General features: G+C 34.1%; 1 protein-coding gene and 1 pseudogene across 1 annotated transcript; both read right to left on the reverse strand.

Annotated features, from left to right (window-relative positions):
• Window positions 1-2,165: 2,165 nt before the first annotated feature.
• LOC106412972 (leucine-rich repeat receptor-like serine/threonine-protein kinase BAM1) lies at window positions 2,166-2,888 on the reverse strand. Its single transcript, XM_013853834.2, has one exon. It carries the CDS (start codon window positions 2,886-2,888, stop codon window positions 2,166-2,168), a length of 723 nt encoding a protein of 240 aa, XP_013709288.1.
• Window positions 2,889-20,893: 18,005 nt separating this feature from the next.
• On the reverse strand, window positions 20,894-24,703 carry LOC125581841 (annotated as a pseudogene).
• Window positions 24,704-27,257: the final 2,554 nt, after the last annotated feature.

Below are 27,257 nucleotides of genomic sequence, written 5' to 3' on the forward strand. Positions count from 1 at the left end.
ATACCCACGAGTTTATGGAAAGAGGTGTTCTACTTTACATATTAAAGTTTATAGTATTAATGTGCATTAAGTGTAATATTTATCATGAATTTGTTGTGGAATAGATTTAGGAAAAAATTAATTTATATTTAATTTTATTAATTATTTCATTGGCATTGTATTGTCATTAAGTTGTAAGTTTTAGGGTTATTTCTTATTTGTACTTCTATTTTAATAAAGTAGATAATAAAAAAGTCATTAAAAACCAGTTAAGAGACATTTAAGGGTTTTACCAATAAACATGCTCTTAGATACAAGAAATCTATATTAACATTTCAAGATCTACAATCACAACTCGTAATGAAAAACCATTGTTCTACTAACAGGTAATATAAATTAAAGAAAGACTAAAAGGGGGCAAATGTAAAACAAAGGAATCCAAATCTGCGCAAAAGACTTTGAACATGTTAAGGAAAAAGCTTTTGTTTGCAAATCCTTCCTTTAAGTACTTGATTTAGACAGTCTAAAGAACATGAAGCAAGCTTATACCTGCGCCAATAGACTTTGTAGTACACATGAGCCGGGCAACGCTGCTCACATCCATCACAAATAGGCCGAGTGCTGCTAGTGTTTCCAAGAACTCTCACCATTAGACCATTGTAACCGAATGTGAAACCAGGCTTCATACGGACAAAGAACCCAAACATGCAATCGAGGTGTATAGTGACACAACATGTGTTGCATGTGTAGAACCATTTAGTTGAATCTAGTTCTTTCTCACGAATCTCACACCAATACTTGGCATCCACGGTTTCTCCATAGCAAAGAGTGAGAGGATGCTCATCGTGTTTGTAGCGTACCTCGCTAGGATATGTAGCGCATTGATAACACAAATCGAAGTCGCATGTGGTACAATGCAGATGAGATGGCCAACCACCTTTCTTACAAGCGTTGCATCTGACCTTGTTGCGGCGGAGCTCACATATGGGCAAACATAAGGGATGTTTGTTGTATGAATCCGACAAACACACCATTTTCGGTTCAAACATGAAGAATTTAAAAAATAGATTTCCTAAATTCTTGAGGTTAAAGAGAAATCAACATAGAAATCAAATGGAAAATGAACATCAAAAAGAGTTTATTGATCAAAGATTGTATTACATGTATGATAACAAGTGTAAACTAAATCTAAGAATTCATAAACTCTTTGTGAGAAGTGTTCTAGGTATTCCATGGAGAAGAGGAGATCTTTTCTCATAAGGAGGAGCTCCTTATTTATAGAAAAATATGTCTAGGGTTTTCTAGCCAAATGGGCCTAGTACATTGTCTAATGGGCCTTGAGGGAGGATGTAAATCCACCCCCAACAGTAAGTCCCCCCAAGTTCGTTGAGAGAGATGGAATCGATCTCTGCGAAGTTTGCGAATAGGGTTTATTAGACAATGAACTAGACACATTCATGCCTATGACGGTTTAGGCGAGTTTATTTCGAACTTGTGTCTACTAAGAAGCGAGTTTGCTTTAAACTCGTGCTTAGAGAAAGACGAGTTTACTTGACTCATGCTAAGACAGAGGCGAGTTTACTGAGAGCTCGTGCCTAGTGGAAGGAGAGCTTCTGTAAACTCATGCCTAGCCAAAGACGAGTTTTTGTAAACTCGTGTCTAACAATAAGCGAGTCTAATGCAAATTCGTGCCTAATAAAAAGCAAATTCAATTTAAACTCGTGCCCAAAATACAAGTTTACCGAACTATTGCCGACTCGAAGTCTCGTGTTGAGATCGTGAGTGCCGAGCAAGTTGTTGGCTTGTATGTTCGTCAGGCTGTGATGACGTTTGAGAAACTTTCTGTTTGTTGTTAAGAGAAACATGGCGTGTCCAGGATCAGAGTGACCGGCAAGGGCATCGTCTCGTAGAGCAGCGTCTCGTAGAGCAGCGTCTCTGGCAAGAGTGGCGGTTAACACGAGCAGCAACGCTCTGTCTTACAGAAAACATGATGATGATCAGATTAAGATTCACCAAAAGAAATAATCAAGTTTTGTGTAATCAATAAGCAAGTGGCAAAACTTGTTTTACTCAAAGCTTCACAAGTTGCATATAGTAGTAATTTATTTACAACTAAACAGTTTGCACAGGTTGCAAGCAATGAAGCAATCAAGGTTATAGAGCACTTATCTTTGATTGATGAGTGGTCAGTGGTCACGGGGTGAGAAGCTTGTGCCACTTATGGCCAATTTGTCTCGAGAGCTTGAGTGAAGAAGCAAGGTGTTGACGTCGCTGAATTTTTCCTTGAAGAAAAAAGAGCTTGATGTGAACTCGTTGGTGAGCATGAGACAACTTGCCGAACTCAAACGAACTTGCGGAGTTAAGTGGGACCACATAAGAGCAGTTCGCTCTGTGATTGGCATGTTGCCGTGATCGTTGACTTCGATCTTCAACGTATACGCATATTCTGGAGCTATGTAGCCGTAAGATCCAGCGATTGCAGACATACATTCACAAGTACCCGAGTCTTGTAAGAACTTGGCGAGACCAAAGTCAGCGACATGAGCTTCGAAGTTTGAATCGAGAAGGATGTTGTTTGACTTAACATCTCTATGAACAATCAGCGGAGAACAATCATGATGGAGATAACAGAGTCCCTTCGAAGCCTCAAGAGCGATCTTGTAACGCGTATCCCAATGCAAGTGTCCTCCTTTCTTACCGTGCAACACCTCACCGAGACTACCGTTAGGCATGTACTCATACACAAGCAGATTCGTCTCGTGGTTAGAGCAGAAACCGAGCAGCCTCACGATGTGTCTGTGTCTTATCCTCCCCAAGGTCTGAATCTCCGCGTTGAAGCCGTGATCGTGGGAAGACCCGCGGGACATCGCAGCGAGTCTTTTCACCGCGACTTGATCACCGTTAGGCATGGCGCCTTTGTAGACGATCCCAGCTTGATGATGTCTTGACGGTTATCCCATAGAGAATCTCGTCTGTGTATTCAAGAACAAGAAGAAGCTGACCGTCGTTGTGATTGCCATGTGAGAGCTCGTTTGGTGGTGATGTTTCTTCGTGGCATCTCTCCATGAGATTAGTTCACTTCAGTTCTCGTCACAGGTGATGTCGAGATGCATTCATACCACAAACTTGGTCTCAGGTTGAAGTGGTTGCAGGTAGTGCCGTGATGAAACCAAAGTAGCAAGCTTTACGAGACTCATCTTCTCCCTATCGTGGCCGGTGAGCTTCTTCGCCTCAAGTGTGGAATCCGTAACATGAGGTTTGCGAGGAGTAACAAACCGAGTAAAGACTTGATCTTGGTCGCAGAAACAAACTGCGCAGGTGATGTTAGAAGCTCTCTGAGTCAATTCGTCGAACAAGACGCGTGCTTGATTCCAAATCGAGAACTCTCACGGCGTCTCTCTTCATCTCCTTCAACATGTTCAGAAAAGCTCCTGAGGAATCTCAGAGCTGTTGATCTGTCTATCAATGGCGTCCAAGCGGTTTTGTTGGTGAGAGGAGAGGGGAGATTGTATGAAGCCGAGATCAAGCATGGGCTGAGTTCGGGGAGTGATTAGATTCGAGACGTGGCGGTGGAGACTGAAGCTGGCCCGACAAACTCGAATCGAGGTCAAACTCGTGAATGGAATAGATGTCCCCAACTAGAGGATGTCGAGGTCTTCTCTTTTATCGGATGATGAACTCGCGTGGAGGAGAAAGCTTCATCTTTTTTTTTTTTTTTCCAAGTCTAGTTTTTTCCAAGTTTGATATGCTATGAAGATTGTTCTCTTTGGCCCCCTCCTTCTAGCGCCAACTGTTTGAACCGAAAATGGTGTGTTTGTCGGATTCATACAATGAAGAATTTAAAAAATAGATTTCCTAAATTCTTGAGGTTAAAGAGAAATCAACATAGAAATCAAATGGAAAATGAACATCAAAAAGAGTTTATTGATCAAAGATTGTATTACATGTATGATAACAAGTGTAAACTAAATCTAAGAATTCATAAACTCTTTGTGAGAAGTGTTCTAGGTATTCCATGGAGAAGAGTAGATCTTTTCTCATAAGGAGGAGCTCCTTATTTATAGAAAAATATGTCTAGGGTTTTCTAGCCAAATGGGCCTAGTACATTGTCTAATGGGCCTTGAGTGAGGATGTAAATCCACCCCCAACATTTGTGACTTTTATGGGTGAAATAATCAGAAAGAGAAATACATCGAACATCTATTCGATATGCACCGCTAAACATACAAACGCAATCTTTTTCTATGCACTTGTACCAGAAACCACTGAACTTTCGAAGACAAACTGAACATATCACGTCATCATAAATTTCTTGAGACGTGTCTAAGATAAGCGAATGTTTATGCAAAGCATGGTCCAATTTTCGAGGAAGGTTGGCACATACCTCGTGGAGAGAAAAATCACATTGCATACAATTGTAGAAGTCACGTGAGTCAATAGGAAGAACACACGCCTGACATGTCTTGTCCGCATGATCTTTGTACTTCTCTAGATGATGTTCATGACAAAAATGTTCTATCAAACCAACACCGATCTTCTTGAATGGTGCAACGTTTTCACTATCGTCTGGTTCTTCAGGCTCCCATTCAACTTCTTTCTCGTTCCACACTTCTAAATGAGTCGCACATTTCGAGTGAGCTACATAAGAACAACCTTCATGGTTGCATGAATACTGAGCATACTTGTTTTCAACAGTCTTGTGGCATATCCGGCATATGACCAAATTGCATGGGAGAGGAAAGGAGTATAAGAAAGACGATGCTGATGACGTGTGATCTTAATGACTCGTGGTAAATTGATACAAGATTCATGGACAATGTAACTGCATTGAAAACAAACGTAGCTTGGATCCGATTGATTGATCAACCCACAAGCATCACATGGGACTAATAGGGGACGTGGAAAAAGAGAGAGAGAATGGTGATGGCTTTTAGGATCTGAGATAGTAAGAGAGGGGAAGTTTGAGGAGCAAGAAATATCCAGACAAAAGCTACAAATGGGACAACGATAGTAAAAGCTGGTGATGTTTGAACCACACCAAGAGCATTTATCAGTTTGGGTTTTATTATTTTTATCTATGAAAACGAGAGGATGTTGAAGATGATACGGGTGTATGAGCTTCTTTGGTTGCATGTAACAGTTCATGTGAAACTCCACATCACAGGTGGTGCAGCAGAAATAAAAATCATCTCTCCACGTAAACAATTTTCTGCAACACACAAAACAAACAGACTTAGGTTGGTCTTCAATGGTTCGAGAAGAGAGGGTGTGAGGGTTAGTCGGATGAGAGAGACGACATATAGGGCTTAGATTTTTTTTAGCATCCATTTCTTGGCAGCTTTGGTTATGATTAATGTGTTATGAGGCTCTCAAGTCACATTCCTGCATTAGTCAAAAAAAAAAAAAAAGTCACATTCCTGCATGAAGTTGATAAATATAAGAAGCAACTAATTAATGTTCTATTTTAGCAACAAAAAGAAAACTAATTAATGTTCTAAATTATACAGTGGCTTGGCTGTATCCAGCTCCACTATGATCTGTATGGTTGTATCGAGATTTTTTTTTATCAGGTTGTATCGAGATTATACAATAAATAATCGAACAATCAAAGTCAAAACCGTACACAAGAAATCTAAATAGTCATTCGAGTTACATTGTTTTTTGAAAAAAAAAAAAAAATCCACTCAAAAATCATTCGAATTACATTGTTTCGAGTTACATTGTTATAAAGTAAAATATGACTTTACCGACAATTTAACACTAAAAAATTCACTGTTTTTGTAAAGACCTTAGGGGCCAATTGTCATGCTCCCGGGTTCGACGCCAGGCGGAGAGGAACTGCCCATCCTGTCATCAAATGCGGTACTGGGTGTTGGGCCTTGTCCTCAGCCCAGGTTTAAGCCTTTCCGGGTGAAGTGGACCGCTGTCTAACCGGGCCCAGGGAATGATCCACGTAAGTGGGGAACCCTGAATTATCAAAAAAAAAAAATCCACTGTTTTCGAAATAAATAACGTTGTGTTAAGTTTTGAGCTTAACAGTAAAAATACGAGTTGACAAAAAAATTAAGTTTTGAGCTTAACAGTAAAAATAAGAGTTGACAAAAAAAAACAGTAAAAATACGAAATAAAATTGTTTAAACCATCAAAAAATCGTTTCAAGATGAATGATAAACCACGGGGTGGACGTTCGAGTATCCATTTGAATTCGGTTCAGATCTATTTGGGTTTCGGGTTTTTGGAGTTAAAGATTTTAACCACATTTGGGTATTTCTAAATTGCGGTTCGGGTTCGGTTCGGATCTTTGCAGGTTCGGTTCGGGTTCGGATAACCCATTTAAATGATTTTTAAAATTTTAAAATTCAATATATACTTTAAGTTTCTCAAATATATTAATAAAATATCACATATAAATTTGAATAACATATGTTAAAATACCTAAACTTAACATATAAATTGGTTTGGTTTCAATATTTTGATAGAGAATCAATAGATATTTCAAGTATTTTTGGTGTTTTGAGTATATTTTAGCTATTTTAGACATTTATTTTTCACTATTTGTATATATTTTCAAATATTTTAGACAATTGAAAAGTATCTTATATATTTTGGATGTTTTTATTATACATTAAATCTAAAAATAATTAATATATTTAGGTATATAAATCTATTTCAGATATATTCGGGTACCCGAAATACTTCGGTTCAGGTCGGGTTCGGATTCAGTTATTTAAATATCAAAATTTTGAACCCGTTAGAATATTTAATCAATTTCGATTCGAATTCAGTACTACTTTTTCGGATCGGATCGGTTCAGTTCTTCGGATTCAGTTTTTTTGCCGAAGCCTTATATAAACCCATAAATAAATAAAGTTGCAAGTTCTACAAATTGCATGTGAGAACAATACGACAGCTTTCAGATCTGACAACAGCTATCACGATGATTATTAATCATATAGAGAGTAATAATTATAAAAATGTTTACCCTTGTTTATTTTAGCCGGCCTCGATCTGACAATGAATATAATAGAAAAATAAATCATACGATAATCTCTTTAGACTCTAGAGATTAAGGCACATAATCTTTGTGACAAAAAAAAAAAGCCCCATAATCTAATAATTTCAACATATCCATGTATTATTAAAAGAGAAGCAATTTTTAAGATTAACCTTACATTGGTAAATTAATAACAATTTTGTCATTTTGGCTGATGTGGCAAGCTCACAGCCTTCCTCAATCATCTTAATTGTTAGACCTTTAAGTACTAGAGGATTTACAATAATTGCCATTGGTACTTTATATTACATATTTTGTTACTACATTATAACATAAGCCAATTAATAGTTGGTAATCGTTTCTTAGAAAAGCTTGATTGCAAAACAAGGTGCTCATGTCGTAGCCATCAACTTTTCACAAACCTTTAACATTTTTCAGAGAACAGAAAAATAGAACTTTTTCTCTTTATTATTTTCTGAAAAAAAAAAATAAATCATTATACGTTTCTTCTGGCTCTAAGAACTAATGTGGATGTCTTGCCACGGATTGATGTTGTTCGTTGCTGTCTTCCTCATCCTGCTTTAGTCACCAAGTTCTCTGATTAGTTCTCCTAGTCAGAGGTGTGCTATTGAAAAAGGCATTCTCTTTAGGCACCCGATTAATATGAACTTTTTAGGGTCCCAAATTTTAAAATAGTATTTAATCTAGTGGTTTAAACTTATTTTTTTAAAAAACCCTTTCCACTTAGTAGACTAACTAACCTTCTGAATTCATGTATTTTTTTCCTATATGACATAATATAGCATAAACTTATTTTTTTACATTGTTAAACTTGTGTATTTGGTGAAAATGATATATCATATTGCAAAATTGTTTTCATTATAGTTGTAAATAAGTTTATTTTTAAAATTTATCTTAGGGCCTTAAAACTCTTCTCACGGCACTGCTCCCAGTTATGTCATCAACCCTTCCAAAGTCAAGACAAGTTTCTTCAAAACCCAGGTTTGATTTTCCTCAATCCTCAAGTAAATCTAGAAACTTTGAGCTTCATCAACTTATAAATCGGAGAAAGTGCGTGTTTTATATGTAGGAATTTTGGTATAACATTCAGGGCATCATAGAAATTTAATCTTTTTTATATTCAGGGCATTTTCTACGTCTTTGCAGTGCTTGAATAATACTGAGCACAAAGTTTACGAAAGACACTGTTTTGAAGCCTTCAACGAAAATGAACTTTCCTAACATATCACATCTTCAACACAAAAATGGCAAGAACAAATCAAGAACAAGAAGACTCTGGAACGCCTCAGGACGATCAGAAACTCGAGATTCAAAAAGCTTAACCTTACATTGGTAAAAGAGAAGCAATTTTTAAGATTAACCTTACATTGGTAAATTAATAACAATTTTGCCATTTTGGCTGATGTGGCAAGCTCACAGCCTTCCTCAATCATCTTAATTGTTAGACCTTTAAGTACTAGAGGATTTTCAATAATTGCCATTGGTACTTTATATTACATATTTTGTTAATACATTATAACATAAGCCAATTAATAGTTGGTAATCGTTTCTTAGAAAAGCTTGATTGCAAAACAAGGTGCTCATGTCGTAGCCATCAATTTTTCACGAACCTTTAACATTTTTCAGAGAACAGAAAAATAGAACTTTTCCTCTTTATTATTTTCTGAAAAAAAAAAGTAAATCATTATACGTTTCTTCTGGCTCTAAGAACTAATGTGGATGTCTTGCCACGGATTGATGTTGTTCGTTGCTGTCTTCCTCATCCTGCTTTAGTCACCAAGTTCTCTGATTAGTTCTCCCAGTCAGAGGCGTGCTATTGAAAAAGGCAATCTCTTTAGGCACCCGATTAATATGAACTTTTTAGGGTCCCAAAATTTAAAATAGTATTTAATCTAGTGGTTTAAACTTATTTTTTTTTAAAACCCTTTCCACTTAGTAGACTAACTAACCTTCTGAATTCATGTATTTTTTTCCTATATGACATAATATAGCATAAACTTATTTTTTTACATTGTTAAACTTGTGTATTTGGTGAAAATGATATATCATATTGCAAAATTGTTTTCATTATAGTTGTAAATAAGTTTATTTTTAAAATTTATCTTAGGGCCTTAAAACTCTTCTCACGGCACTGCTCCCAGTTATGTCATCAACCCTTCCAAAGTCAAGACAAGTTTCTTCAAAACCCAGGTTTGATTTTCCTCAATCCTCAAGTAAATCTAGAAACTTTGAGCTTCCTCAACTTATAAATCGGAGAAAGTGCGTGTTTTATATGTAGGAATTTTGGTATAACATTCAGGGCATCATAGAAATTTAATCTTTTTTATATTCAGGGCATTTTCTACGTCTTTGCAGTGCTTGAATAATACTGAGCACAAAGTTTACGAAAGACACTGTTTTGAAGCCTTCAACGAAAATGAACTTTCCTAACATATCACATCTTCAACACAAAAATGGCAAGAACAAATCAAGAACAAGAAGACTCTGGAACGCCTCAGGACGATCAGAAACTCGAGATTCAAAAAGCTTAACCTTACATTGGTAAAAGAGAAGCAATTTTTAAGATTAACCTTACATTGGTAAATTAATAACAATTTTGCCACTTAGGCTGATGTGGCAAGCTCACAGCCTTCCTCAATCATCTTAATTGTTAGACCTTTAAGTACTAGAGGATTTACAATAATTGCCATTGGTACTTTATATTACATATTTTGTTACTACATTATAACATAAGCCAATTAATAGTTGGTAATCGTTTCTTAGAAAAGCTTGATTGCAAAACAAGGTGCTCATGTCGTAGCCATCAACTTTTCACGAACCTTTAACATTTTTCAGAGAACAGAAAAATAGAACTTTTCCTCTTTATTATTTTCTGAAAAAAAAAAAGTAAATCATTATACGTTTCTTCTGGCTCTAAGAACTAATGTGGATGTCTTTACACGGATTGATGTTGTTCGTTGCTGTCTTCCTCATCCTGCTTTAGTCACCAAGTTCTTTGATTAGTTCTCCCAGTCAGAGGCGTGCTATTGAAAAAGGCATTCTCTTTAGGCACCCGATTAATATGAACTTTTTAGGGTCCCAAAATTTAAAGTAGTATTTAATCTAGTGGTTTAAACTTATTTTTTTTTTAAACCCTTTCCACTTAGTAGACTAACTAACCTTCTGAATTCATGTATTTTTTTCCTATATGACATAATATAGCATAAACTTATTTTTTTACATTGTTAAACTTGTGTATTTGGTGAAAATGATATATCATATTGCAAAATTGTTTTCATTATAGTTGTAAATAAGTTTATTTTTAAAATTTATCTTAGGGCCTTAAAACTCTTCTCACGGGACTGCTCCCAATTATGTCATCAACCCTTCCAAAGTCAAGACAAGTTTCTTCAAAACCCAGGTTTGATTTTCCTCAATCCTCAAGTAAATCTAGAAACTTAGAGCTTCATCAGCTTATAAATCGGAGAAAGTGTGTGTTTTATATGTAGGAATTTTGGTATAACATTCAGGGCATCATAGAAATTTAATCTTTTTTTTATTCAGGGCATTCTCTACGTCTTTGCAGTGCTTGAATAATACTGAGCACAAAGTTTACGAAAGACACTGTTTTGAAGCCTTCAACGAAAATGAACTTTCCTAACATATCACATCTTCAACACAAAAATGGCAAGAACAAATCAAGAACAAGAAGACTCTGGAACGCCTCAGGACGATCAGAAACTCGAGATTCACAAAGCTTTCCCCGATTTTTGTATACGCACATGAATCTGTCCATCTTTATGTGTCACTTCAGATTCTTCCAAACTGTAACATATTTGTGTACAGAGAGCCATTTCGAGACACTGAAAAGCTTTGTCCATCTTCTGCTGTGTACCTTACCAAACACAACATTCTTCTCTGACATGAACCCGTCAAGCGCACTCTGCAAATCAGATTGCGGTTCTTCCAAGCCAAGAAACTGAGAGCAGTTCCAGAGATTGAAGACGTCATATAAACCTTGTGGAGTAACTTCCATGACACAAAATCATAACCCTCCAAGCTTGCCAAACTCAAACCGGAGTAATCAATCCCAACACTGCGTTGAGAAGACAGGACATTGAGAAAAAGCCTCATCATGGAAAGACTTTTTTTTTGTTCAAAAAGACTCATCATCATACGAGATTACTTCAGTAAGGCGACTCAATGCAGCAATTACTATCTCAAAGCCTTGAGCCTAAATAAGTAAAAAAAAATCAAAACTTACGAAAACCTCAACAGTATTCAAGTGAAATCTGTAAAGAGAGACAAAGAGAGGGGATCTCTGTACCTTTTCAGTGTCGGATAACTTCTCAGCATGAATATACTGAAAGTCCACGAGCGGAACTGCACTTGAGCTACGACATTGAAGACCACAGCAGTTTCCTTCTGAAATCCATGAGGTTGGTACACATGTCTATTATTAAGAACACACGATCGAGCATGGTCCAAAGTGAATTCCCACTTCCTTTCTCTAATTCTCTCAATCTTTATTTCTTTCGCTACAGTCAATTTGAATTTGGTGTAAGCATTACCTCTTTCCCTGCAATCATAAACACTTCAAAATGTAAACAATATGTATTATGCTATTTATTTTGTCACATTTTCTATTCTATATGCTAATGTAGAATGGAAATAGATCTTATTGGCATTTCAGATTTGGATTTAGTTTATGGAAGATTGGGGTTGACATTCGATTAGGGTTTATATTTCTATGTAGGGCTTAGAGATAAATGGCAAGGGTTTAGTTTATGAAAGATTGAAGTTGACATTGAGTTAGGGTATATACTTCCATGTAGGGTTTAGTAAATTAAGATTGAGATGGGATTAGGGTTATATTTTCGTGTAGGGTTTAGTGATTACCTTCTTCCCTGTAATCATAGATACCTCAAAATTTGAACAAAATATATGTAATGTGCTATATCGTTTGTTACATTTTCTATTATATATGATCATATAGAATGGAAATGCATGTTACTTACATTTCGAAATTTGGATTTAGTTTATGAAAGATTGAGGTTGATATTGGATTAATGTTTATATTTCCATGTAGGGTTTGTGATTAGTGGCTAGGGGTTAGTTTATGAAAGATTGGAGTTGACATTGGATTAGGATTTATATTCCCGCATAGGGTTTAGTGAATAGTTGATAGGGTTTAATTTATGTATGATTGTGGTTGACATTTAGTTAGGGTATATGGAAGATTGGGGTTGACATTCGATTAGGGTTTATATTTCTATGTAGGGCTTAGAGATAAGTGGCTACGGTTTAGTTTATGAAAGATTAGGGTTGACAATGAGTTAGGGTATATACTTCCATGTAGGGTTTAGTAAATTAAGATTGAGATGAGATTAGAGTTATATTTCCGTGTAGGGTTTAGTGAATAGTTGATAGGGTTTAATTTATGTAAGATTGTGGTTGACATTTAGTTAGGGTATACGGAAGATTGGTTCTATTATCAATTATTTTGTTCTATTATCAATTGCTCTGATACCAGTTTTATTTATTTTCTTTTTGTTGATTTGTTTACAAAGTTCTCAATTTATTTTGACTTTATTTATTTGCTGGATTAAAAACAAACTTATGATGACAAGGTTGTGATTAATACTTACTTTTATTGATCTTGATGTTACAATCTTTGGTTACAAAGTTACTGATAGAACTTAGAATTTTACAAAATTTATAGAGAGAAGGGAGAGCGATTTTTAGAGTGAGAAAGAGCTTGGCGAAAATTGCTCCTCCTTCGTTCTTCCTCATGGGTTCCTTTTATAGGCGAAGGTTGTGTATTGATTGGTTGCCACATGTCATCTTCTGATTGTGCCGACACTCTGCTTGTTACGTGTCGTCTTTTGATTGTGCCGACACTTTGTTGCTACGTGTCAAGTCTTGGTTGACTGATGGGGTCAGGTGGGTCCCCTGCTTATCTCATGTGGGTCCCTTGATGGTGATGTCTTGGATGTTTATACAGATATACTCTGTATAATTATTTTGCACCTGTTACAAATATAGAAAGTTGAAAAGAAAATAATTTACAGAGTCTACTATGATATTTTTTAGAACAAAATTCAAAATTTAGGCTATGGACATATTACTAGATTTTTTTTTTTTTTTTGATCATTCTTCGAAGGGGTCTTGTGCTAGAGGTCCGCCGAACGGGTCGTTGGTATCGTTGTTAGTGTCCTCTTCTTCGGAGCTTGAGCCCATCAATTGATCGATGAGTTGTGCCAGTTTTTCTTTCTTTGATTGCGTAGATCTTTTTTGGCTTGAAGAAGATGTAGTTGAAGTAGCAGGACTTGATTTCTTCTAAGAAGGTTGTTGTATCTGACTTGGTAAGAGTAGGGGAACTGTTTTTGAAACCGATTGGACAACTTGTTTTGCTTGCTTGATGGTGTCAAAGTATTTCTGGATATTTAAATAGCTACATCGGTCTTGATTATATTTTTCCCACCATTTTACCCTAAATTCTCTGACAAGAGAATAGGGCATATCTTGAAGATGTAGGGCTAGTTGGAAGTGCCATGAGCATATCCAGGGAATGCCCATATCGATGTGAAAGAAAATCTTGTTTAAGGGTCCGATTGGTTGATCTGGAATATGCTTCTTGTAAACCTCGAAAGAGGTCTTGAGTAAGTTGGTTGGGTAAATTGCGTCTGATGGTCCAAACCAGTACCACCATTCTGCAAACCACCCGGGTATTGCTTTTGAACAATTTTGGTCAAAGCTGAAGAACCAGGAGTGGTCGTAGGGTCTGATGAAGAATGCCCTGAAAAAGGCATTTTGATAGTCGGTATAGGTATATCCTTGAATATGAAAACCTGGGGTAACAAAGGGTTTTGTTGTGTGATGGTGGATAAACCCTAGGTCTTTGGATTGGTGAATGTTGAGGATTTTACATGTTGAGTAGGCAATGGTATTTTTGTCTTTTTGGTCTGGGTAATGGGTTACTTCGATAGATCTAGAGTCTACTAGGATAAACTCATAGAAGGTGTGGTTTTTGGTTATATTATCGGTTGGATAAGGACAGTCTGGGTAAAAGGTTCTGTTTACAAAGGCTTTTAGTTGAGGTAAGGTTATTGGTTTGGTGAATTGAGTAGTCATCAGGTGCTGTTTTTGGGGTTTGACATAATAGGTCGATTTGGTAGGGGTTTCGGGCTCTTTGGTTGTTGGGACAGTCGCTTTTGAGGTAGATCCTTCTGTGGCTGATTTTGTATAAGATAGCGGTGGATATTCCGCTAATGCTGAATATGGATTTGGTGTAAGTGTTTGCCCTTGCAAATGTGGTTGATTCTTGACATAATCTGATGTCGTCATCGGATTTTTGTTTTTTTGTTCAGCCATCTTGATTAGTTTTTCCCTGCAAGTATTCTCTTGTTAAGAAATCAGGTAAAGAGTTGTTTTCTACTTTGATATATTGTATATCAAAGTCAAAGGCGGATAATATAGCTTGCCATCTTGCGAAGATTTGTTTGGATACGAGATTCTTTACATCTTTTTGTAATATTTCTTTTGCCAATTTGCAATCGACTCTTAGTAAGAATTTTTTATTAATTAAATCGTCTTGGAATTTAGATATACAGTTGACTATGGCGAGGACTTATTTTTTAACAGTTGAATAATGTTTTTGAGGTCCTAACCAGATTCCTGAATGGAATCGGATTATTGACTTTGTTTTAGCTGCAGGTAATTTTAGCTTGAGTATTCCTCCATATCCTATTTCTGATGCGTCAGTTTCGACGATCATATCTGCCTCAGGATTTGGAAGTGCCAAACAAGGAAGAGTTTTGACTTTTTCTTTTACTTGTTTACGAGTAAAGTATGTTGATTAGTCCAAGGTTTTGGATTCTTTTGAAGTCTTTGAAATAAAGGTTGAATAGATTTTCTTAGATCTGGTAGGAAGTCTGAAACATAGTTTAGACATCCTAAAAATCTTTGTAATTGAGTTTTTTCCCTTAATTCGTCAGAGAATTTATTTGCAAATTCAATGGATCTTGCTATTGGTGTAATAGTTCCTTGGTATATAGTATGTCCTAGAAATTTTATTTTTGTTTGGAATAATGACATTTTCTTAGCAGATACTACTAATCCATGTTTTTTTATTATATTGAGAAACGTGTTGATATGGCTTATGTGTTGGTCTATTGATGTTGAATATACTAGAACATCATCTATATATACTATTGTGAATTTAGAATAATCATTGAATATGTTATTCATTATATTTTGGAATTCACTTGGTGCATTTTTAAGACCAAATGGCATTACGTTCCATTCGTAATGACCAAAGGGTACAGTGAATGTTGTTTTATACTTATCTTTTTCTGAAATTTGGATTTGCCAAAATCCACTTTTCATATCGAATTTTGAATAGATTTTTGCATTATATAGTCTTTTTAATAAATCTCTTTTATTGGGTATTGGATATCTGATCCATTGTAGTACACCGTTTAGCGGTTTATAATTGATTACTAATCGTGGTACTTCACGTTCTATTTCTGCTTGGTTGTTTACATAAAAGGCTGCGCAACTCCAAGGGGATTTGGAAGGCGTTATCAATTTTTTATCTAATAATTCTTTTATTTCCTTTTTACAGGTTTCTAATAAATCTTTATTCATCTGGATAGGTCTCGCTTTTGTTGGTATATTTCTTTCGTTGAATTCTTTTATATATGGTAGTTCTACCATGTGTTGTTTTCTTTGCCAAAAGGCATTTGGTAGCTCAAAGCATACTTGTTTTATCAAGTTGTTTTTTATTTCTTTTATTTTACTTATTGTGTATGCATTTTGAGTTGTTCCTCTATTTTTTTGTATGTTATTTCTTCTTGTAAGTATTGAATATGATTTTGTTTATCTTTGATTAAATTGATCATTTTTCCTATTGTATTTTTTTGTAGGTTCAATATTTCTTTTGTTTTCATAGGTGATAAAAATTCGAACGTTAATTTGGTTCCCATTATTTTCGTTGTTACTCCTATCTCATTTACTTTAAATGGATATATTTGCGTAAAAAATGGAGTTCCAAGAATTAACTCTTGTGATACGTTTTTAACCATTATGAATTGATTTTTAAAACAATAGCCTTGATTACATATTTTAGCGCTTGGTAATTTATATTGAACTTTTAAGTTGGTGCCGTTAGCTCCACTTAGACGTTCAGTTGTTTTTTCATAATATTTAGTTGGTATAATTCCTTCTCGGATGCAGTTATAGTCTGCTCCTGTGTCCATTAAAGCTATTACATTTATTTTGAAGTTGTTATTGATATGTAAAGTTATTTTTGTATACCATTTTTGGTAATTTATTTTCTTGATCATTTGTATATATTCTGTGTCATCTTCGTTTGGTTCGCTTATTACTATTCCCTTTAGTTTGTCTAAAGATGTATTTTGATTACTTGTGGATGGTTCAATATTAGTGTCGTTTGGTTTATTGTAATTATTTTCTATTATTGCCAGTCTTGCATCCATATGAAATTGACTTAGTTCTTGTCGGTTAACTATTATTTGTAATTCTTTTATTTGACTTTTTATTTTTTTAACCTCGGTTTGTAATTCTCCTGTTGTTACTTGTCTAAACAAACTTTGGGTTGAATATTTTTCGAATATTTTGTTTAAAGTATAAGTATCTGGGGTTAGTAATTCACTTTCTCTACAAATTATTTCTTTCAGTTTTATTAAATAATCTCTTTTGATATCAGGGTTGTCAATTTTATCGATTATTTCTAATAAGAATTGTTTATCGTTGTCCTTTGTAATGACATTAATTAACTTGCAGTTGCATAAGTTGTCAGATAACTCTGGTGGTTCTTCTGAAGAATTGCTTATGTTGTCTATCTCATTTTCTGAGGTTTCGTTACTTGATTCGTTGGACGATTCTGATTCTGATATTAATAATTTCATTAATTTTTCTTGAATATCAGGTTGATCCTGAAATATTTCGTTGATTTTTCTTTTCATTTTGCATTCTGAGGACTTGTGTCCTGGCCTTTTACAATTCCAACATAAAATTTTTCGTTTATCGTTTGGTTTATAAGATTTTTTATTTTTCGAATAATATTGATCATTAGGTTTTTTATTGAATTTATTTTGATTATTATATTTTTTATAATATCTTCTATATTTTCCTTGATTATTTTTATATTTAATCCTTTTAATTCTTGATGGGGGATTGAGTTGATTATATCCATATTGTTCACAAAATGATCTCATATTACTTTTAAATTGGAATTTTTCATTTCTCCTTTTATCTTTGTGTTCTTGACATATTGTTAATCCTTCTTTTTTGATAAATGCGAATGATTGTCCATAAGTTATTGAATTCCAGGGGAGTGGCTGTCCTCCTGAGTATTCTTTTAATTTATTTGTTACTCTTTCTGCGAAATATGTTGGTAATCCTGCTATAAATCTTTCTTTCCAAAAGGCTTGAGTACAGTCATTTCTTTGAAATATGTTTGTTACAAATACATCTTTATACCATTTGAAATCTCCCAATGTCGGACATCTCAAATTAGTTAAGATTATTTTTTTACTTTCTAATTCTTCTTTTGGATTTTCTATAAAGTGCATAGTTATAGTATGAATTAATACTTCTACCGCGTTTTGTGTTTCTACTTGTTCTAAATTTCCTTCAGGATTTTCTATTGTTCTTGTTTCAGTATGATTGATAATTGATTCTCGGGTAACGCTGTCTAGTGAGTTATCCCACCAGTATCTCAGTGCTCCGTTGAATCCTACTACTAATAGGACACATGATTGCTTATCATCATTTCCCTTTGCTTTATAGGCCATAGCGGTAATTCTCATTTCTTGTAATAAATTCATTATTTCGTATTCTGATCTTCCATCAATATTCCATTCATATATCCCGACTCCGGAATACATATTTGCGGAGTATTTATGGTGTTCTTCGAATAATAGGTCTGGTGGAGTATGTCTCTTATAATATGGTTTTGTTGATTTATTATTTTTTATTCGATTGATTACAAGTTCGTCTTCGGTTATTATAGTTGAAGTTGACTCGTTGTCTCCTTCATCTATAATATTTATATTCTTGCCCCTGTCTAATTTGTCTAGTCTAGCTGCGATTGTCGTTAAAATAGGATTGTCTGGTAATTTTACTTGCATGCCCATTGGTTTAAATATTGGTGGAGTTATGGATGAAAAGGGATGTTGATCTTGTTTATTGGTCTCGTTATTATTTATTGTTATATCTATTTCATTTATTTGTATAGATATTGTGTGTAATATCTGGCTTTGATAATTGTTTTGCTGATATGTAGATTTTATATCTTGCATATGAACTGGATCTTTATCATCTTTATTTGCTCCGGTCTTAAACGGGGTTGCAATAACTTGTCTATTTGCAGTGTTTATTTTCAAATCCTTTAGAGGTGAATGGATTGATCTTATTTTGTTTCCATCCGTTTGTTCCCAAACTTGGCTTAGTGTTGAATTTACATTAATTGATTTGAATGGATAATTTAATTTATTTGTGTTTGCATAATCTTCAAACCATTTAAAAAATGGAATGTCCGTTTCTTTAGATTTCATAAAATTGTACCAATTTTCTCGATATAATATAGTTTCTTCCTTAGGAAAGGTATTAAAATATCATTTCCTTTTTTCCTCATTTTGTTTTGAATAAAAGTCTTCTTTTATGTATTGTTTATTTATTTCGTATGGTTTGGTTATAACGTTTATTGATTTAAAGTCTGATAAAGTTGGTGAAGTTGGATACATATCTTGATGAGGCTCGGCTATTGGAGCTTTGAATTTAATTGGTTCTTCTTGCCTAACATTTTGATTTACGCTTTCTGTTTCTGAGTTTGTACTGGATTGACCAGTGCGATATTCAGAAAATGAAGCTCTCGAGTGGTATGGACTTATTCTGGGTGGTAACGGATCTCTATAAGATCTGAATTGTAACAATATTTTTCCGTCTCTTTGTTCAATTATTTTTGATATATTTTTATGTTCAATGTTTCTGGGAGGTTGCGTAATTTCAATTTTCCATTGATCTGGTATAGTTATTTTATCCCAGTTCAGTTGTTTAGGTGTGTATGTAGCCGTTGGAGTGTCTTTGCTATGAACGGCCAAAATTGTTGTTTCACCTTTATTGTCTTGTAGTAAACATCTTGGGTTGAATTCTGAAATTGATTGTTTAAAATATACTCTATAGAGTAATAAATATCCATGTCTTTCGTTTTGAAATTTAATTTCAGGTAAATGAACATTTAAGGTCAGAGTGTTGAGTATAGTTGGGTCGTGTAGACTAACTTGAAAATTAGGAGCGCAATTAAAATATACGGCTCCATTGCATAGATTTGATTGGACTGCTCCAAGGAGTGAATCTTCGAATTTTAATAAAATCTTGTCTCTTAATAACATAAGGATGGGTGAATCAATTCATGTTCTTAATAATGGTTTTATAGCTACTTGAATTAATCCGAAATGAATGTAGTTGAATCCTTTTTGTTTATATTTCTCCAAAGCTAATGAGGATAATAATTTGATTTCTTCAAACTCGTTTTGTAAAGACAAAGTTTGTTCATGTTCTTTTATTGAATATAAGCCGTTTTGAAATCAAACGTTCCTATTTGATATATATTCTCAGGGTTAATATGCGGTAATTGATTCTTTGATATTTCTTGATTAAAGGTCGTTGTCTTAGTCATTATTTCTCTGGAATTAATAGTTGAATAAGACGCTGAGGTCGACGCGGTTCTTGGTTTAAAGAATTTTCTAATCGAAGATGCCATGATTTGAATCCGATTTTAAACTCATAAAATTTTACTAACCGTGTAATTCGACTCAACTGCTGGCTTGCCAACGGTCTTACTGCCTTCTTTGGACTTGCTGCCAGGAACACCTACAGTGACAGAGTTTTACTTAGACGGTGAGGTCGTTTTAACGGGTTTAAAATAGATTAAAGTCAGATATCCTGATGGTCAAATTCTTTAGACCATTTTGCATCGTTTTAGCATCTGATACCAGTTTTATTTACTTTCTTTTTGTTGATTTGTTTACAAAGTTCTCAATTTATTTTGATTTTATTTATTTGCTGGATTAAAAACAAACTTATGATGACAAGGTTGTGATTAATACTTACTTTTATTGATCTTGATGTTACAATCTTTGGTTACAAAGTTGCTGATAGAACTTAGAATTTTACAAAATTTCTAGAGAGAAGGGAGAGCGATTTTTAGAGTGAGAAAGAGCTTGGCGAAAATTGCTCCTCCTTCATTCTTCCTCATGGGTTCTTTTTATAGGCGAAGGTTGCGTATTGATTGGTTGCCACGTGTCGTCTTCTGATTGTGCTGACACTATGCTTGTTACGTGTCGTCTTCTGATTGTGCCGACACTTTGTTGCTATGTGTCAAGTCTTGGTTGACTGATGGGGTCAGGTGGGTCCCATGCTTGTCTCATGTGGGTCCCTTGATGGTGATGTCTTGGATGTTTATACATATATACTCTGTATAATTATTTTGCACTTGTTACAAATATATAAAGTTGAAAAGAAAATAATTTACAGAGTCTACTAGGATATTTTTTAGAACAAAATTCAAAATTTAGGCTATGGACATATTAATAGATTTTTTTTTTTTTAATCATTCTTCGAATCAATAGATATTTCAAGTATTTTTGGTGTTTTGAGTATATTTTAACTATTTTAGACATTTACTTTTCACTATTTGTATATATTTTCAAATATTTTAGACAATTTAAAAGTATCTTATATATTTTGGATGTTTTTATTATACATTAAATCTAAAAATAATTAATATATTTAGGTATATAAATCTTTTTCGGATATATTCGGGTACTCGAAATACTTCGGTTCAGGTCGGGTTCGGATTCAGTTCTTTAAATAACAAAATTTTGAACCCGTTCGAATATTTAATCAATTTCGATTCGAATTCAGTACTACTTTTTCGGATCGGATCGGTTCGGTTCTTCGGATTCAGTTTTTTTGCCCAAGCCTTATATAAACCCATAAATAAATAAAAGTTGCAAGTTCTACATATTGCATGTGAGAACAATACGACAGCTTTCAGATCTGACAACAGCTATCACGATGATTATTAATCATATAGAGAGTAATAATTATAAAAATGCTTACCCTTGTTTATTTTAGCCGGCCTCGATCTGACAATGAATATAATAGAAAAATAAATCATACGATAATCTCTTTAGACTTTAGAGATTAAGGCCCATAATCTTTGTGACAAAAAAAAGAGGCCCATAATCTAATAATTTCAACATATCCATGTCCTTGTATTATTAAAAGAGAAGCAATTTTTAAGATTAACCTTACATTGGTAAATTAATAACAATTTTGCCATTTTGGCTGATGTGGCAAGCTCACAGCTTTCCTCAATCATCTTAATTGTTAGACCTTTAAGTACTAGAGGATTTACAATAATTGCTATTGGTACTTTATATTACATATTTTGTTAATACATTATAACATAAGCCAATTAATAGTTGGTAATCGTTTCTTAGAAAAGCTTGATTGCAAAACAATGTGCTCATGTCGTAGTCATCAACTTTTCACGAACCTTTAACATTTTTCAGAGAACAGAAAAATAGAACTTTTCCTCTTCATTATTTTCTGAAAAAAAAGGTAAATCATTATACGTTTCTTCTGGCTCTAAGAACTAATGTGGATGTCTTGCCGCGGATTGATGTTGTTCGTTGCTGTCTTCCTCATCCTGCTTTAGTCGCCAAGTTCTCTGATTAGTTCTCCCAGTCAGAGGCGTGCTATTGAAAAAGGCATTTTCTTTAGGCACCCGATTGATATGAACTTTTTAGGGTCCCAAAATTTAAAGTAGTATTTAATCTAGTAGTTTAAACTTTTTTTTTTTAACCCTTTCCACTTAGTAGACTAACTAACCTTCTGAATTCATGTATTTTTTTCCAATATGACATAATATAGCATAAACTTATTTTTTTACATTGTTAAACTTGTGTATTTGGTGAAAATGATATATCATATTGCAAAATTGTTTTCATTATAGTTGTAAATAAGTTTATTTTTAAAATTTATCTTAGGGCCTTAAAACTCTTCTCACGGCACTGCTCCCAGTTATGTCATCAACCCTTCCAAAGTCAAGACAAGTTTCTTCAAAACCCAGGTTTGATTTTCCTCAATCCTCAAGTAAATCTAGAAACTTTGAGCTTCATCAACTTATAAATCGGAGAAAGTGCGTGTTTTATATGTAGGAATTTTGGTATAACATTCAGGGCATCATAGAAATTTAATCTTTTTTTATATTCAGGGCATTCTCTACGTCTTTGCAGTGTGAATAATACTGAGCACAAAGTTTACGAAAGACACTGTTTTGAAGCCTTCAACGAAAATGAACTTTCCTAACATATCACATCTTCAACACAAAAATGGCAAGAACAAATCAAGAACAAGAAGACTCTGGAACGCCTCAGGACGATCAGAAACTCGAGATTCACAAAGCTTAACCTTACATTGGTAAAAGAGAAGCAATTTTTAAGATTAACCTTACATTGGTAAATTAATAACAATTTTGCCATTTTGGCTGATGTGGCAAGCTCACAGCCTTCCTCAATCATCCTAATTGTTAGACCTTTAAGTACTAGAGGATTTACAATAATTGCCATTGATACTTTATATTACATATTTTGTTAATACATTATAACATAAGCCAATTAATAGTTGGTAATCGTTTCTTAGAAAAGCTTGATTGCAAAACAAGGTGCTCATGTCGTAGCCATCAACTTTTCACGAACCTTTAACATTTTTCAGAGAACAGAAAAATAGAACTTTTCCTCTTTATTATTTTCTGAAAAAAAAAGTAAATCATTATACGTTTCTTCTGGCTCTAAGAACTAATGTGGATGTCTTGCCGCGGATTGATGTTGTTCGTTGTTGTCTTCCTCATCCTGCTTTAGTCACCAAGTTCTCTGATTAGTTCTCCCAGTCAGAGGCGTGCTATTGAAAAAGGCATTCTCTTTAGGCACCCGATTAATATGAACTTTTTAGGGTCCCAAAATTTAAAATAGTATTTAATCTAGTGGTTTAAACTTATTTTTTTTTAAAACCCTTTCCACTTAGTAGACTAACTAACCTTCTGAATTCATGTATTTTTTTCCTATATGACATAATATAGCATAAACTTATTTTTTTACATTGTTAAACTTGTGTATTTGGTGAAAATGAAATATCATATTGCAAAATTGTTTTCATTATAGTTGTAAATAAGTTTATTTTAAAAAATTTATCTTAGGGCCTTAAAACTCTTCTCACGGCACTGCTCCCAGTTATGTCATCAACCCTTCCAAAGTCAAGACAAGTTTCTTCAAAACCCAGGTTTGATTTTCCTCAATCCTTAAGTAAATCTAGAAACTTTGAGCTTCATCATCTTATAAATCGGAGAAAGTGTGTGTTTTATATGTAGGAATTTTGGTATAACATTCAGGGCATCATAGAAATTTAATCTTTTTTATATTCAGGGCATTCTCTACGTCTTTGCAGTGCTTGAATAATACTGAGCACAAAGTTTACGAAAGACATTGTTTTGAAGCCTTCAACGAAAATGAACTTTCCTAACATATCACATCTTCAACACAAAAATGGCAAGAACAAATCAAGAACAAGAAGACTCTGGAACGCCTCAGGACGATCAGAAACTCGAGATTCACAAAGCTTTCCCCGATTTTTGTATACGCACATGAATCTGTCCATCTTTATGTGTCACTTCAGATTCTTCCAAACTGTAACATATTTGTGTACAGAGAGCCATTTCGAGACACTGAAAAGCTTTGTCCATCTTCTGCTGTGTACCTTACCAAACACAACATTCTTCTCTGACATGAACCCGTCAAGCGCACTCTGCAAATCAGATTGCGGTTCTTCCAAGCCAAGAAACTGAGAGCAGTTCCAGAGATTGAAGACGTCATATAAACCTTGTGGAGTAACTTCCATGACACAAAATCATAACCCTCCAAGCTGGCCAAACTCAAACCGGAGTAATCAATCCCAACACTGCGTTGAGAAGACAGGACATTGAGAAAAAGCCTCATCATGGAAAGACTTTTTTTTTTGTTCAAAAAGACTCATCATCATACGAGATTACTTCAGTAAGGCGACTCAATGCAGCAATTACTATCTCAAAGGCTTGAGCCTAAATAAGTAAAAAAAAAAATCAAAACTTACGAAAACCTCAACAGTATTCAAGTGAAATCTGTAAAGAGAGACAGAGAGAGGGGATCTCTGTACCTTTTCAGTGTCGGATAACTTCTCAGCATGAATATACTGAAAGTCCACGAGCGGAACTGCACTTGAGCTACGACATTGAAGACCACAGCAGTTTCCTTCTGAAATCCATGAGGTTGGTACACATGTCTATTATTAAGAACACACGATCGAGCATGGTCCAAAGTGAATTCCCACATCCTTGAAGACATACCCATACCAAGAATCTACCATAAAATTAAATATCCTTAGGGATTTACCTTAAAACTGTGTGAATGAATTACAAATAATCTTTACTGGTCAAACAAACGATTCACGTCCATAAAAGTTAAGATTATTTTATATATGGAAGCTTCATTGCAAAACAAAAGAAGCATGCAGAGAAGCCTTAGTCACATTACCACATATCGTTTATAGGAAGGACTCTGCTATTGCCTCTCTAACATTGACAAATTCAAATTGATCCACTATTCACACCCAGAGAGAAAGAATTGGGTGTTTTATAGTTGGGCATTCAAGTTGGGTGTTGCTTTATACGTCTTTTGACAAAAATAAAAAGAGATAAAATTTGACCATTCCAGAACGGGTACCTATTCGGGTTCAGATCAAATTTATTTGGACTTCGGGGGGTTTCGGGTGTTCACGGTTAAAGATTTCAGTCACATTCAATTATTTATAAATTTTGGTTCAGGTTCAGTTTGGATCTTTGCGAGTTCGGTTCGGATTCGGATAATCAGTTTAAATTATTTTTTTAATTTTAAATTTCATATATACTTTAAACTTCTCAAAATCTAAAAATAAAACAATATATTACATATAAATTTAATGTATGTCAATAAAAATTGGTTCAAGTTGAATATTTAGGTAGATAATCAATAGATATTTGATATTTCAAGTAATGGTGGTGTTTTGAATATTGTTTATCTATTTTAGACATTTATGTTTGACTCTTTATATATAGTTTCAAACATTTTGGAGAACTTCAAACTATCTTATATATTTTGGATATTATTTTCTATATTAAATCTAAAAATAATTAATACTTTAAGTTTATAAATCTGATCGGATATATTCAGAATATCCAAAATATTTTGGTTCGGGTCGGATTCGGTTTTGGTTCTCTAGATACCAAAATTTTAAACATATTCGGATTTTTAACCGATTTCGGTTTGGATTTGGGGTTTTTACCTAGCTTTATGTCAAATCAAATAATAGTGAGTGAGAGAGAGGAGAAAAGCTTGAAAGGTTTTGAGGTGTCTCAAGACTCTAAGACCATAGCTTTTGTGAGTAACGAAGGTTATATCTTAATTGTGTCCACAAAAACGGAAGAGCTGACGAGAACCTTGAAGATGAATGGTTCAGTCAGGTCCTTAGCATTCATGATGTGAAGCAGCTGTTGAGCTCAGGAGGCGATGGGCAAGTCTATATTTGGGATCTGAGAACAAGGAAGTGCTTATACAAGACTTAGATGAAGGCAACACATGCCGCACTTTGCTTTGCAGTTCATTTAACGGAGCAGATTGTTTGATTTTTTGAATATAGAGGGATGTGGAAATCATGAATTAAAATGTATAGTAAATTTAATTATTTTTCTAATACTCTTACCTAGTTTTATATCTACTCTATTAAAATAGCAGTGTGACCCATTGATAAAAGTATGGTCCAAGTATTATTTTTTTTATCTTTATCATTATTTAGAATATTATTTATTATGCTTTATGCCATTAGACCTATATTTAAATTACCAATTGAAAAGATCTAAAAAAATGTAAAACAAAAAGTATAAAAAGGCGGTTCAGAATCTAGTTATATTTTAAAATAAATAGTGTTAGCCATTAATCTCCGGGTAACAGCATATTTGGATGGAGATCACGTGCCACATTTTGGACCAGTCTATAAGAGTGCGGACCGATATACTAATTTTTTGTAGTTAGGTTTAGTATCATGACAACTTTTTAAGTTTTCCAGCTTAGAACTAATTATTGACGGTAACTAGATTGACTCAAATCCTTTATACATTAGTCACGTCTCATCAAAATGTCTCATGTTAAAGTTTACATTTTCATATACTCTTAAGAGTTTAAGGTCCATAACCTAATAATCTTTACATAATCCCAATAAATATCTAATGCTTAAATTACCAATTGAAAAGACCTAAAAAAATGTAAAACAAAAAATATAAAAAGGCGGGTCAGAATCTAGTTATATTTTAAAATAAATAGTGTTAGCCATTAATCTCCGCGTAACAGCATATTTGGATGGAGATCACGTGCCACATTTTGGACCAGTCTATAAGAGTGCGGACCGATATACTAATTTTTTGTAGTTAGGTTTAGTATCATGACAACTTTTTAAGTTTTCCAGCTTAGAACTAATTATTGACGGTAACTAGATTGACTCAAATCCTTTATACATTAGTCACGTCTCATCAAAATGTCTCATGTTAAAGTTTACATTTTCATATACTCTTAAGAGTTTAAGGTCCATAACCTAATAATCTTTACATAATCCCAATAAATATCTAATGCTTAAATTACCAATTGAAAAAACCTAAAAAAATGTAAAACAAAAAATATAAAAAGGCGGGTCAGAATCTAGTTATATTTTAAAATAAATAGTGTTAGCCATTAATCTCCGCGTAACAGCATATTTGGATGGAGATCACGTGCCACATTTTGGACCAGTCTATAAGAGTGCGGACCGATATACTAATTTTTTGTAGTTAGGTTTAGTATCATGACAACTTTTTAAGTTTTCCAGATTAGAACTAATTATTGACGGTAACTAGATCGACTCAAATCCTTTATACATTAGTCACGTCTCATCAAAATGTCTCATGTTAAAGTTTACATTTTCATATACTCTTAAGAGTTTAAGGTCCATAACCTAATAATCTTTACATAATCCCAATAAATATCTAATGCCGTGCGAAGAGTTTTAGGGATCTAAGGCAAATTTTAAAAATAAACTTATTTACAACTATAATGAAAACAATTTTGCAATATGATATATCACTTTCACCAAA

Source organism: Brassica napus, chromosome C2, assembly GCF_020379485.1.
Source record: "Brassica napus cultivar Da-Ae chromosome C2, Da-Ae, whole genome shotgun sequence".
NCBI classification, from domain to species: domain Eukaryota; kingdom Viridiplantae; phylum Streptophyta; class Magnoliopsida; order Brassicales; family Brassicaceae; genus Brassica; species Brassica napus.

Excerpts from the sequence above, each read along its gene's own strand:
- LOC106412972 (XM_013853834.2), bottom strand. The coding sequence starts at position 2,888 with ATGCCTAACGGTGATCAAGTCGCGGTGAAAAGACTCGCTGCGATGTCC.